Below are 12,500 nucleotides of genomic sequence, written 5' to 3'. Positions count from 1 at the left end.
GGGAGAGACTTGGTCGCTCTACTCTGTTCCAAAAGGATTTCCCCCAGGTACAGTACTCCTGTTTTTCCTTCTCCACGATTTGATAAAAGCTTATTTGCTTTGATTTCTGTACTGCGTCCCAATCAGTTCATTTATTCTTATTCTTCTTCTTATTGTTATTATTATCCAGCAGTTACAACTTTTGTATGCTATATACAATTAAAATAGTATGACGGGGCGCGTGAGTATAGCCCGCTGACTATAGTGAAAACTTAATATAAAGATATAAACTTAAAATTTAAATCATATCAAAAAAAATTAATAAAGCATATAGGATCTCTAAAATCTAAAATGGTAGTTGTACAATCATTAAAATCTTCAAAATTCTCTCAAATGTATTATTATTATTATTACTATTATTTGTCGTTATCTACCTTTGTCTTTTTAACATAATTATGCAGTCCCTATGGACCTTGATGTCAAGATTAAAGGTGTTATATTGGGAGCCTGCTTCCTGATTGTGAGTAATAATGTTATTATGTAATGATTAAAAAACAAGCAGCAGTGTTTTATCAGGGTTTAAAACGCCATGTGTTTTTAGACCCGATAAAACATGTGCTGCGAGTTTTTTGAACTGCTTTAAAAACATTCCACAAAAAGCATGTCCTTCTGGACTCAGAACTATGGTTCAAATTGTGAGAGGAGAATATTAGCATACAAGTAAAACACGCTATGCCTTATTAGTATTCTTTAAGTACAATGTAAAGAATACTAACAAGGAGTTTTTTATCAGGATGTAAAGCTAATACACGTGACGTTTTATTGGTGTTTTGATAGGCTGTTAGGCTCATGAAATTTTAAGGAGGTTTTGAATGATCCATGAAGTCATTTTCTTTCCTTAGAGTCGTAGTCTGTTTTCAGACCCATCCTCGGAGGTGGGGTCAGGATATTAGCACTCCTTATTTGTGTACGCAAAGTACGTATTGCAATCAATAATGTGCAACCAAATTCAGTTTCTGAAATCCATTGTGGTATTAGTGGTAAGGTACAATGATAATTAGACTGCAAAACAAATGTATTTTTTGCGAACGCAAGCGACGGGGTAAATATTCAAACGAAAGGTCTGAAGCGAGTGTGGAAACGGCGAGGGAGACGCCCGTAGGGCGTGTGAGACTCGCGCGCTTCACATGCGAGGATCACGCTTACGGCGCTTCGCGCCTTCCGAAAATGGAAGAAAACGACTGTTTTGCAGTCTAAATAATAACCCTAACCCTAACCCTAACCCTAACCCTAAACCGTAACCTAACCCTAACCCTAAATAATACTTAAAAAGGATGATGATAATGATGTCAATGACAATAACAACAAGGCACATTTCCAAAGGATCAACAACAACAACAACAACTTTATTGAAAATGCCAAAACAGAATTTGGACGGAATTGAATTAAATAAACGAAAATAACAAGAGCACTAAACATCAAGGTTGCCAATTCATGTGAAAGAAACTACGCTACTAGAGTCAGAAAACACGCAACAAAGACACATCACTATCTAAACTGAATGAAGTGTAAAGCAGCAAGAACTTTTTAAGTTATGAAGCTGATTCGTGTTGGCTTAATCCGCCACCTTTATGGTGAGGGCGGCGTGAGGAATTTTGACTAATTCTAATTTATATTGCTTGCATGCAAAGCTAATGCTAAATAAGACAAACAAGCAAGTTCCTGCACGGCAACTTTTTGAGTGTTTCAAATTATGTTTGTCTTTATTTTCTTCCTGCTTCTGGTCAACTTCTAGTGACCTTCAAGTATATTTTATATCTCCACTGTTTTGTATACTTATTTTGACTGTCTCTTTCAGGACTTCATGTACTTCGAGGAAACAGCAAATCATGATGATAACTAAAGATATAAGCAATATATAAAATCATGCGATTAATCTTCACGAATCACATGTTGCCTTCGCTTATTACAGAAGACATAATCAAGCATAACATAAACTTGCATGTACTTTCAAAAAAGGTAAAAATTATTTGCAACAGTGGTATTAGGAAGTTTACCCTGGCTGCCAGAGGTTTTTCTCTCTCAGAGCGACGGAATAAGCGCTTCGCGACTCGCTCAAAGAGAGAAAAAACCTCTGGCATCCAGGGTATAGGAAGTTCGAAAATTTCTCGCAAATACTGTTTCTTGTGTAAAGTTAGGGTAAATATTTTTAATTTACTTCAGTAGCCGAGTATTTTGCATCATGCACAATTTTTTTTGTCCGTTCACATTAACTGAATCGACTTTCAGGAGTACAGGAGCTGTGTAGTTTTCGGGATTTTAAGAGCAAATTCTTTACTTCTTTAATTAAAAAAGAAAATTAATACTGAGAGATTTCCACCTTCGTATGTATTCATTGCTTTGCTGGGAGCTCAGAACCAGAGAAAGGGGACAGTTTTTTGGGCATCACTCTCGTTACTTCAGTTCTTTCTTTTCCTTTTGAGAACTTACTTGAGATCTGTAGCTATCAGGGAAGAAATGAGCCAATAGATCGTTTTCACGTGACGTCAATAAATCCTAAAATGAAAATCGCGAAATGTTTACCTGCACTACCTTGATGATAATCTAGATTGAAGTCTTTTCACCCGGAGGGGGAGGGGGGAGGGGTGGGGTCTCCCATATAAAAAGGAGGGGGATGCTTGTCGTCTCGCTTAGGGGTGTAAATTTTGGATTTTGGTCTCACTTAGGGTGTTCTGTCCAAAACGCAATCATATTATGTAGCCGTGAAGGCCTCCTTTAGAGTTGCATGCGAAGAAATATAAAAGTGTTTATTTACACTTTTATATTTCTTCACGCAGATGATTATGTCTTTGCCATCATTAAAAGTCACTGTACTTTTTATTTATCTGTGTTTAAATATGGTCTCTTTCAGGGGTCATAAAAAGCCCGGGCCAGATTGTTCTCCTTTAGAGATATAATTTAAAATTTCCGACGCGCACCCCTCCCCTTTTTATATGGGAGTCTCCTCTCCCCCCCCCCCCCCGGTCTTTTCACAAGGTTTTAGAGCCGTAACGCCTTTCGCATTGAAAACAAAGCAATTTTAATTTTCGAGGCCTTCAAAATCTGAAGAAATTTCTTTTATCGTAGCACTTTAAGTGCGATGGTACTGGGGCACCCAACGGAGGTGTTCCGCAAGGGGTGTATTTTATGTGCAGGCTGGAGAAAAAGTATTATGTAGTTGCTGGGAAAAAGATTATTGTTGTGCTGGCAAGTTGTTTTCAATGTCCCCCCCCCCCCCTCCCTTCCTCCCAACTGAGCGCAACGATGTATTAAATTGAACAATAATAAAAGCAAGGTGACACACGCTAACACCAACCCGGTGTGGCCAACACATCACGCATGCGCACAACCATTTCACCCGGTCAATTAGCAGCCATGGACAGCTGTTTCGGCCTTCTGGGCCTCATCAGCATGGCGTAGCTAACATACCAGGCGGGTGTGTTTAGCACCCCTTTAAGTGGGGTTTTTATTCTTGCTGGCTGGGAAACGTCCGCCCGGCCCTGCTGGCAAACGGAAGATTTGGTCTGTTTTGCTGGGAGTGCGGAACAGATAAAAATTTCCCAGCAGATAGAGAAATTGCCCCCAAAAGCCTAATTTTTGGTTTATTTTATATGGCCATGATATATTTTGATGAATTTTGAAAAAATAGCTTGTTGGGTACTAACCCTGATCGTAGAATTGTTCACATTTAAAACTGTTGTTAACGGCGTTGACTCCAATCAAAACCAGTAAACAGATGCGTTACAACTTTCTACGATGGTATTTAAAAATACTTCCTAACAATACCGGGAGAATTAGAAAATTGCGTAATTAGCATTGCGTGCAACGAAAACAAAATCTCGTTTCCGGTCACGCACACAATCCTTCAATACATATTTCCCCCTTATTCTGCCGCGTAGGGCGTCCGTAATTTAGTTGTCATCGCGCGCGATTGTCTCTGAATGAGGAGATACCGAGTTCGAATCTTCCACAAGGCAAAGAAATCTTTCTCATGTGCAGCCAAAGCGCGACTGCCCCCCCCCCCCCCCCCCAACCATTAATGTCACCATGCACTTTGGTAAGAGCAATGCTGTGAAATAAGTTTAGGAAATCGTGTGAACGCGAGTGCATTTCATGTTTTCCGTGCACGAGTGATGTTTTGAAAGTTGCGGCTTGTGTCATTTGAGAACTTTCAGAACATCACGAGAGCTCATAAATCACGAGGATGCACGAGCAAAGGCTCGTCTATCCCAAAGTTCTTGATATCCTTCGAAGGTAATAATCTCATCTCATGTCATTGTGCCGACGTCTCAATGGGGCTCCAGGGACAAAACTCTTCTAGTTTTGACATTTTTTCATTGACTTCTCCAGGCACCCGACGATGATCCGTTTAGGCAACTACGTCTACGACGGAAATACCACGAAACGAGAAAATTATTAGGCGGGTTCATACTAGTGGAGTAAGGATACGTTCAGTGCACTTGAGGCCTACTTTCAGATGTGAACAGCTTTAATTTCAGCTCAAGTAGCCTACCTTGAGGCCATGGTAACGCATTGCCTTCAAAGAAGCCCAAGTACACTCTCAAGTCTAGTTCGAACCATCCTTACGAGCTTACAACACATTCCGGAAACGGACGTCTATCAAACACTTTAAAAAACATAGACGATCTCAAGTATACTTGAGCCCTGGGCATACTTAAGATATACTTACTCCGCTAGTATGAAGCCACCTATTGGTTACAAGATCTAGAGGAAAAATATAGTCGTGCTGGAAGCAACAGTACTCATTTTAGTCCAGCGAATCGTTCTTTTTCTATGTTCTCGTATTAATCCTGTTTTGAGAGCGTTCTTTACTGTACAACGTTCACAAGATGAAATAATTATAAGACTTGTAAAACATCTGTTCTGTTTTGGATTGGCGTTTTCGTTGCATAAACTTTTCGCCTCTTGCAACTTTCCCAAATTTGGGCTGCCATGGAACAAGTCGAGATGAAATCTCCTCTTGTGTCAGGCAATGTCTGGCAGCTCTGTGCCTTGGTTGCCTTACTTTCTCAGACACACGTGGTGGCTCACGTTAGAGTTCGTCATCGTAAGAGTTGTCTCCGAGACAAATCGAGATCCATCCTGGCTCAGGATTATAGTGCATGTCAGTGCCGTGTCGTTCCGATGGTACCGAATTTTAAAGCCACACCGGCAGGAGAACAGACTCAACTGTGGCCAGGATTAGTCTGATCTCAATCTTTTTCGGCAAGATTGATTTCCAAATCTTACTCAGTTCATGATAGATCCTCCACGCGGGTGCTTTTCTTGTGAAGTCCTCGAGGCATTGATGCATCAGCCAAGGTACTTCAGTCAGTCATGTTGTCCCACCTTCTCTCTTTCCATTCCGTGAGATGTTCTTATGCGTTTTCCAGCTCTTCTGATAAAAAGGGCGCCGATGATATCATCTGCGAAGTCCTTGTCAGTGACTACCACTTGGGGTGATCTACTACTTTTACGGTTATTTACCAGCTTTTAGATCAGTTTCTGTATGTTTTGCCCGAGCGCTAGAACTCTCTACCTTCAACAGTTTCCTATCATAGTTATAAATGTAACCCCAAAGGAAAAAATGGTGCTAGAAGTCGTATTTTATTTATTTATTATTTTCTCTTGTTTTTTTGTTATGTTAGAAAACATGTAATTTTAATGCAATTAGTGCTTGGTAGTGCTGTAATTCATGTCACGTTCGTATTGCAATACTTATTGTATTGCTTACTGTAGTTTGCAATGTTTTATGGGGTAACTGTACGTATTTAAAAAATAAAATTATTTACAAAAAAAAAAAAGTTTCCTATTTAGGCCTCTCACTGGTCAGGAGCTCATGAGTCATGGTAAATATTTCAAAGCAAAAGTTATTTTCATATGGAATACGGTTGAAGTTTTCGTCACTTTTCAGATCAAGATTCTTGAAGGTCGTTGAGTGGTACCGCCTCTTTGCTTATAGGTCACCCCAATGGCTTCATGGGAAACCTCTATTCGCAATCGTTACATTTCTTCCACTCCGTTATCCAAAGAAATACAAGTCCATTCCTCATACATATATGTCAAATGTTCCAACTTGTTCCGGACCATTGAACCACTGTGTGACATCGTGAACTCCTTATAGTTTCCCAACTGATGTGGTGATTATTCAAATAACGACAAAACAGACTCCTGAATCATGACCTGACTTCCCAGAAGCCATTCAAAGCGGAGGAAACCATCACAACGGACAGCGCTTATGCGCGTGAATGGCTCCACGGCTGTTTTGTGTTTAACTCAACAAAGTCACTCAAAATGGTTGCAAACGAGAGGCAATGCCCTTTACGTTTCCTTGTCGCTCTGGCAATTGTGTTGTTACTGGTGTATTGCGTGTCACTGAGCGTGTTCCTAGTGTATTTGATGCGAGATTACAGCCTCCTAAAACAACACGTTCAAGATTTAGGTAGCCGAGTCGATTCTTTGTCGGGAAGCAGAGTCACAACAGCTGCCGGGACTTCTGTTATGCCCGCGGGTAACCACAAACAACATGAAAACAAAGAATCTAAACTTTATCAAGATCAACAGGTTGGTGTATGCAGTATGTACTACCTACGCAAACAGATTTTTTTTTTTTTGGTGCGTTTATGTTCAGCAATTAGCATAAAAATGAAACTTCACTCAGTGTGCGATAATTTTTGCATTTGTTTCGTATCACTCAGGCCATAAAATCTGTTATTCCTCATTTATTTGGTTTTATCCCGGTTATCTTTCATTTGTCTGTGAATAATTGTCACAGCTGTAGCTCGCTATTCGATCTTGCTTCCTTGTTGGGAATTAACTACCAGCCAACCAATATCTCCTCTGTTATGATAAATCTCGTCTGTTTGAGGCAGCAACCCCCACTCTAAATGCATAACGTAATGTCATCCAAGTTTTTGTGATGTTTCAGGCTTAGGAAGTGAATCGTTTGACAACCTCTCATAGCACCTTTCTCTTTCTATTTCACCACATGTTAAGATACCAAACACTTTAACAGCGTGCGATAGGTAGAGACCCTCTCAGAACATGTCTCGGATGACGCACCACATGCGCTCGTTCGCAAATTCATCTTTCGTTTTACTGTCCCTTTAAGTGTTAATCCGCCATTTTGTCCCGACAATTATTGCGGTATCCAGTTGGTAAACACCATAATCCAATGATGTGTCGCCGGGTCACCCCTTGAAACGGATCCTTTGAAAACCTGAAAGGGAAAGATGTGGTTTAGTGAACTAATAAGACAGGAAGTTAAAAGTCTGTTAGCTGTCTTTCAGCAATGATCAGGGGTGGATCCATACCGGTTTCCATCATTTTACGGAAATTGGTCAGAAACACGGGAAAGGGGACTTTGGAGGGTTAAAATCCAAAATATTCCCGGCGGAGTATGCCCTCGGACCCCGAGGACCGTTTTCGTTGTTTTGAAAACCGGTCATTATTTATCCTATATCTGCCTGTGATGATCGCTTCCATTCAAGGCGGAGCTTGGTTGCCGAAGTTCAAAATGCCATTATTCATCAACATTAACAATTAACGTTTCATTGTCAAGTTTGCCTTTCCTGTGCAGAAATCCGAAGTAACTGCAACGAAGAACACATTCATAGGAAGGCTGAGACGATCTAGAAACGCCTGCACCACCATCGTGTGTGCCAAGAGTGGGCCACCCGGGGCAACTGGTCCCCCGGGACCTCAAGGTCCACCTGGACCGCCGGGTAGGTTTTCTACCGATTTGTTCAACGTTCTGTTTATGCTCCAAGATACTGCAAATGTATTAAATGATTATCACAAGCCGCCATTATCTTTGAACCCTTGTCCACTCTGTGTCGCTGTTTGATACCGAACTAATTCGTTTCACTGCCAACGGAATGTGTTTGTTGGTATTTGCTTTCATATGCCGAATAAAATATTCGTTTGTTTTAATGCTAATATTAAAGTCTTTCTAGCCTCGCAACGACGAGCAAATTTCAAAATAATTTTAGTTTCAAAGCTCTAATTAACATGAAGACAAAAGAATGTAAAAGTGGTCGCCATTTATAAAAGTGGCCTATAAATACACCACCATTTACTATGCGGTTAGCGAGGAAAAAAATCTCGTCCCAGTTTTCCCGAGGTAACAATAGCGAAATATCTATTATTCTATTACGGGAACGCAGTTAAATATGAGTACCGTAGATAAATGCAATATCATTTTCATTTTGACTAGAAGAGAAGTTTAAACCAAATTCGTATTACTAATGTGGGAGGATTATTGACTCTGTTAATTGTCTTGGTTTGCAGGTCCTAAGAGGAAAAAAAACAGAAAAGGACAAAAAGGTTGTAAATCATCTTGGTCCGTTACATATAATTTGATTTTAAAGCGCAATTTTTTTTAAAGAGCTGTTGCCTGGTGGTGCAGGTATTTGGCTGGCGTCCATTATACGGAGCCTCCATCTTCCTTATTAACCCTCTGAGTTAGCCCTTTCCGGTATCTTTCTATTTTTAGAAGCACCTTGCAGGGGGCCAATCTTAAGAGACCTATGGTCGGTCATTTCTTACGTCACATACGTGTGTGACCTATGTGAACCACTTCACGCATGCTCTCAGTCACATACACGTCACATACGTCAAGATATAGTAGTTCTAAAAATTGAAAGTTACGGGAGCGTTACCGTACAATACAGATAGAAGCTCCGGATAATGGGCTCCTGTTTTTGCCAATAATCAAGGAAGGTTGCTTGTTGGGTTTTTTTTTTCTTGTTTTTTACAGATGACGTCCAAAAGTGAGAAAAAAGTTAGAATAAAAAAGATTTTTCATGCTTTCATGACATGCATCAACCTTTCGTTTGCCGTTTCAGCTGGAGGCGATATGAAATTTCTCTATTATCTCGAATTTTTTAAACGTTGAAGTATTTTTAACCCATTGACTCCTGGGAGTGAGACTCAAGAGATTTTACTCTGACTGACGCCAGACGATTTTACTCGTCAGTGGGTTTAAACAGACCGCGTAAAGAAGCAACTTTTCAAGGTCTGACCAATTACAACCGACCTCGTGATACACATTGCGGCGTTTTCATCCAAGCGTAGACAAATGACGGGAAAACATGTTCTTTGAAGTTTGAGTTGGCGGCCGTTAAAATAGTTCGACAATATTTGAAGCATACTTTATCAGATGAGGGTCAATTTTTTTAGAAAAAAGTCTTCGATATCCGGTCGTGCCGCCATTCTTGGAAAACTTGCATGAACATATCTCCAACTTCGAATGATTGAAGACAAAACTACTTGTCACGTTTACAGCCAATTAGAGCATGTTTTCCCGTCACGTGTCCACGGTTAGATGAAAGCGACGGTATATGGCCTGATGAACGCGAACACAAAGATGAGCTGAGACCTCTATACACAAAGTAAGCACATTGTGAGACAAACCGCGGATAGTATTGTAACTTTTGATAAACAACACCAAAATCGTTTTTTATCCACAAAATACCTAGTTTCGTATTTAGTCTTGGTTGTCATAAATGCTCTCTTTACTGAATAATCGACCGTACTACAGAAAAGCACAGCTCGACCGATTTTAGTTGACTTACCGCTTTTGAATTGTCAGTCTTTTAAAGAGTAGTGCTTCAAACAAACACGAAGCATAGACGGAGTTTCTTCAATGCAAAAACAATTTCTTGTTCAATTTCTTTCTGTTCAGGTGAACCAGGGATCATCGGCCCTCAGGGGGAACCCGGTGAACGGGGAATAAAAGGAGATCCTGGTCAACAAGGTAAGGGAGAGGAAAAAGGGACAAGGGTTCCGGCGAAATTTGCTTCATACAGAAAAATTCTTCACGGCCATAAAGAAATAGTTGATTTGAAGGCAAATTACATTATCTAACGAATTACATCATCATCATCATTATCATCACCACTAACACCACTATCCTCGTCATCATCATCAAACAGACAACAGCGTCAACAATAACAACAACAAAGAAACCAGAGCGCACGTTCGATTAAGAGTAACTTTAAAAGATCTTGTGACACTATACATACAATACATACTTAATTGACCGCTCCCCATAGGGGCTTTTCAGGGCCAATGAAACAATCAACGAAACAACAGAACACAACAACAACAACTGTTAAGAATCCCAACTGGCCGGAGGCAAACCAGTTGGCTATCTACAAGTGCAGCTGGGAAGTTGAACCAGGGACTACCAGGAACAAATTCATTGAGTGGTCAGAACGGGTCTTGAACCCGGAATCTCCGGATCTCAAGGCAAGCGCCCTAACCACTGGGCCACACTGCCTACTCCAAAACTGCCCTGGTGTACCGAAAAGGGAAACACGGGACTTTTTTTTAAGGATATCATTAAAATACGTAGAGCTTGTCTTCTTCGAAGATCGTATGGCGTATTTCGTTATCAAGCAGAAATATGACAAGCCACGGCTTACAGTCATACTTCGCTTTAAATGGCCAAGGAAACAAGGCTTTTCATCGCCTCAGTAACATGTGATCTCTACTGATCAGTTGTTTTTGTTTAGGTGAACAAGGACCACCAGGAAGTTTGGTGAGCACTTAAATTTAGCCGACTATGCCTATAAGAAAGAATTTTGAGACATTTTCAGAAAAAGCATCGGGTGACTTTTCAGTCAGTACATAATTTTTGCCTTCCAACACACGAGTCTTCTCAGGTTTTGTCCAAGTTAACGTTAACCCTCGGACAAATTGCTGTGGCAAAATGAGATCAATGTTTTCGTTCTTTTTGTAGAAAACAAGGGACCCGCTTGAAGTCCGAGTTTTGTTTTGTTTTGTTTTGTTTTGGTTTGTGAGATTCCTTATTTCAAATCTTTTGTCAGGGACAAGAAAGTGCTCACCTGGTGGGAGACGGCAAAAGAGTAGAACACGCTGGTAAGATTCCATAGTTGAGGCACCGGCCCTCAGTTGTTCAAAAGATGGATAACGCTATCCATTGGATAGCGCAGTTGGTTTTGCTATGACTTTATCCTCTGGATTGTGATTTATCCGATCAGTGGATAGCGCTATCCATCGTTTGAACAACTGGAGCCAAGAACCCATGTCCTGTTGACACTTCATGATTTCGTGCACACGTTTTTACGAGGCGCGATAAGGAAATCAGATTCACTTTAGTTTTTTTTCACCTGGGGCTTATCTCTGCCAAGAGTGGGGTGGGCGAGAAATGTCCTGCACCGTCTAGTCATTAGCTTGCGAACGCAGACGTATTTCCGGCTGACGACCGGAAATTCGTCTTCGTTCACAGGCTATCTAGTCAGATTTTGAACGGACAAATATGCTCGGATTTCTTTGTGCCGGCCAAAGGCGGTGTCAACCTTGTCCCTAGTGTTTCCTAAGTGTCACTCCAAGCCCAAAGGAAAACTGAAGCAAGCTCTTTCAAGGCTTCAAATTCCTCCACAGGATCTGTTGACCGTTGGAATCCAGGTCACGTGAGGGGAAACATAACATTCAGAAGACACCAAGGTGCGTTGATGATCGGCCGTGCTGGAACTTACTATGTATACAGCCAGATGTATTATGAGGATTGTACGAGTTATTCCATGAGCCATTACACTTTGCTGAATGGTCGCAAGATTCTTGGCAGTCAATCCAGTGTTAACCATTGTGATGCAAGATATTTCACAAATTACCAAGGTGGTGTGTTCAAACTAAATGCCGGCGATCAGCTGAAAGTGGAAGTGCACATGAGCAAAACGTACTACATGATAAAAGAATTCAGCTACTTTGGATTGTTCATGTTGTATCCAGGATAATAGTGGAACATTCAAGTTACCCTTATCTTAATTATTTTAGTAGTATTTAACGTCAGTTTCTCTCCTAAGAAAACATACTTTAACATTTTCACCGATAAATAAGAATAGCCGGATAGCAAAACTGTTGCTGTTATTCGATCCACAGACGTAGAGTTGCGAGAGGTATGGGTCTATTCCCATAGCAAAACTGACAAGAATGCAAAACCGTTTGAATTTAAACACATGAAAATTACAATGTATAGTATCGAAACCAAAGTTCGACGATTTCAACCACAGCCTTAAAAACAGAAATACTCTCAGATGCTCTAATGTTGTTTCCAGCACAGTTCCAGAGATGTGGCTTTCTATGAAATAGAGCTCGTAAAATAACCAGACAGAGGCCTTGGCAACTCAAGTGTTTATGTCGGCCTAAAATTCCAGGAAGAATCATTTTTGCGAAAGAGATACCTTAACCCTTTCACTCGAAAAAGTGATTGATATAAATTTTCTCCTCACAACTTCAATTCATTTTGACTGGTGACGAGAATAAACAAATTTATCACCTGGGTTATTTTGTCTAGATATACCATCAAATTCACATAACTGATATAGAGAAATGTATGGCACCCAGTAAGGAGAATTAATATTCAGATCTTGGGAGTGAAAGGGTCGAAGGACACAATCCTCTGGCAACTCGGTCGTGCGTCAAATGACTTCCGGTTTTCCAACTTTACGTAACCT

The 12,500-nt window shown here is 40.5% G+C and overlaps 2 protein-coding genes across 3 annotated transcripts in view; both read left to right on the top strand.

Moving 5' to 3' along the window:
- Positions 1–2,350, top strand: part of LOC137982032 (phospholipid scramblase 2-like) — a 9,310-nt gene extending 6,960 nt beyond the window's left edge. The window contains exons 8-9 of one of the 2 annotated variants that reach the window (XM_068829053.1): positions 441–499; positions 1,838–2,350. In XM_068829053.1, the coding sequence (XP_068685154.1) occupies positions 441–499; positions 1,838–1,882 (104 nt within the window). In that variant the 3' untranslated portion in view covers positions 1,883–2,350. The remainder of the gene's footprint in view (positions 1–440; positions 500–1,837) is intronic. The other variant, XM_068829054.1, reaches the window with a different exon arrangement.
- A 2,132-nt stretch (positions 2,351–4,482) lies between these two features.
- The window catches only part of LOC137982029 (ectodysplasin-A-like), an 8,741-nt gene continuing 723 nt past the window's right edge, over positions 4,483–12,500 (top strand). Inside the window, exons 1-7 of the mRNA XM_068829046.1 lie at positions 4,483–6,582; positions 7,598–7,742; positions 8,308–8,343; positions 9,704–9,775; positions 10,536–10,561; positions 10,851–10,902; positions 11,428–12,500. The exon at positions 11,428–12,500 is cut by the window's right edge and continues 723 nt beyond it. Coding sequence (XP_068685147.1) covers positions 6,313–6,582; positions 7,598–7,742; positions 8,308–8,343; positions 9,704–9,775; positions 10,536–10,561; positions 10,851–10,902; positions 11,428–11,780 — 954 coding nt within the window. The 5' untranslated portion in view covers positions 4,483–6,312 and the 3' untranslated portion in view covers positions 11,781–12,500. The remainder of the gene's footprint in view (positions 6,583–7,597; positions 7,743–8,307; positions 8,344–9,703; positions 9,776–10,535; positions 10,562–10,850; positions 10,903–11,427) is intronic.

The sequence above is a fragment of the Montipora foliosa genome, chromosome 13, assembly GCF_036669935.1.
Source record: "Montipora foliosa isolate CH-2021 chromosome 13, ASM3666993v2, whole genome shotgun sequence".
NCBI lineage: Eukaryota > Metazoa > Cnidaria > Anthozoa > Scleractinia > Acroporidae > Montipora > Montipora foliosa.
Note: the sequence above shows the minus strand (reverse complement) of the source record. Positions and strands in the feature narration are given on the sequence as shown.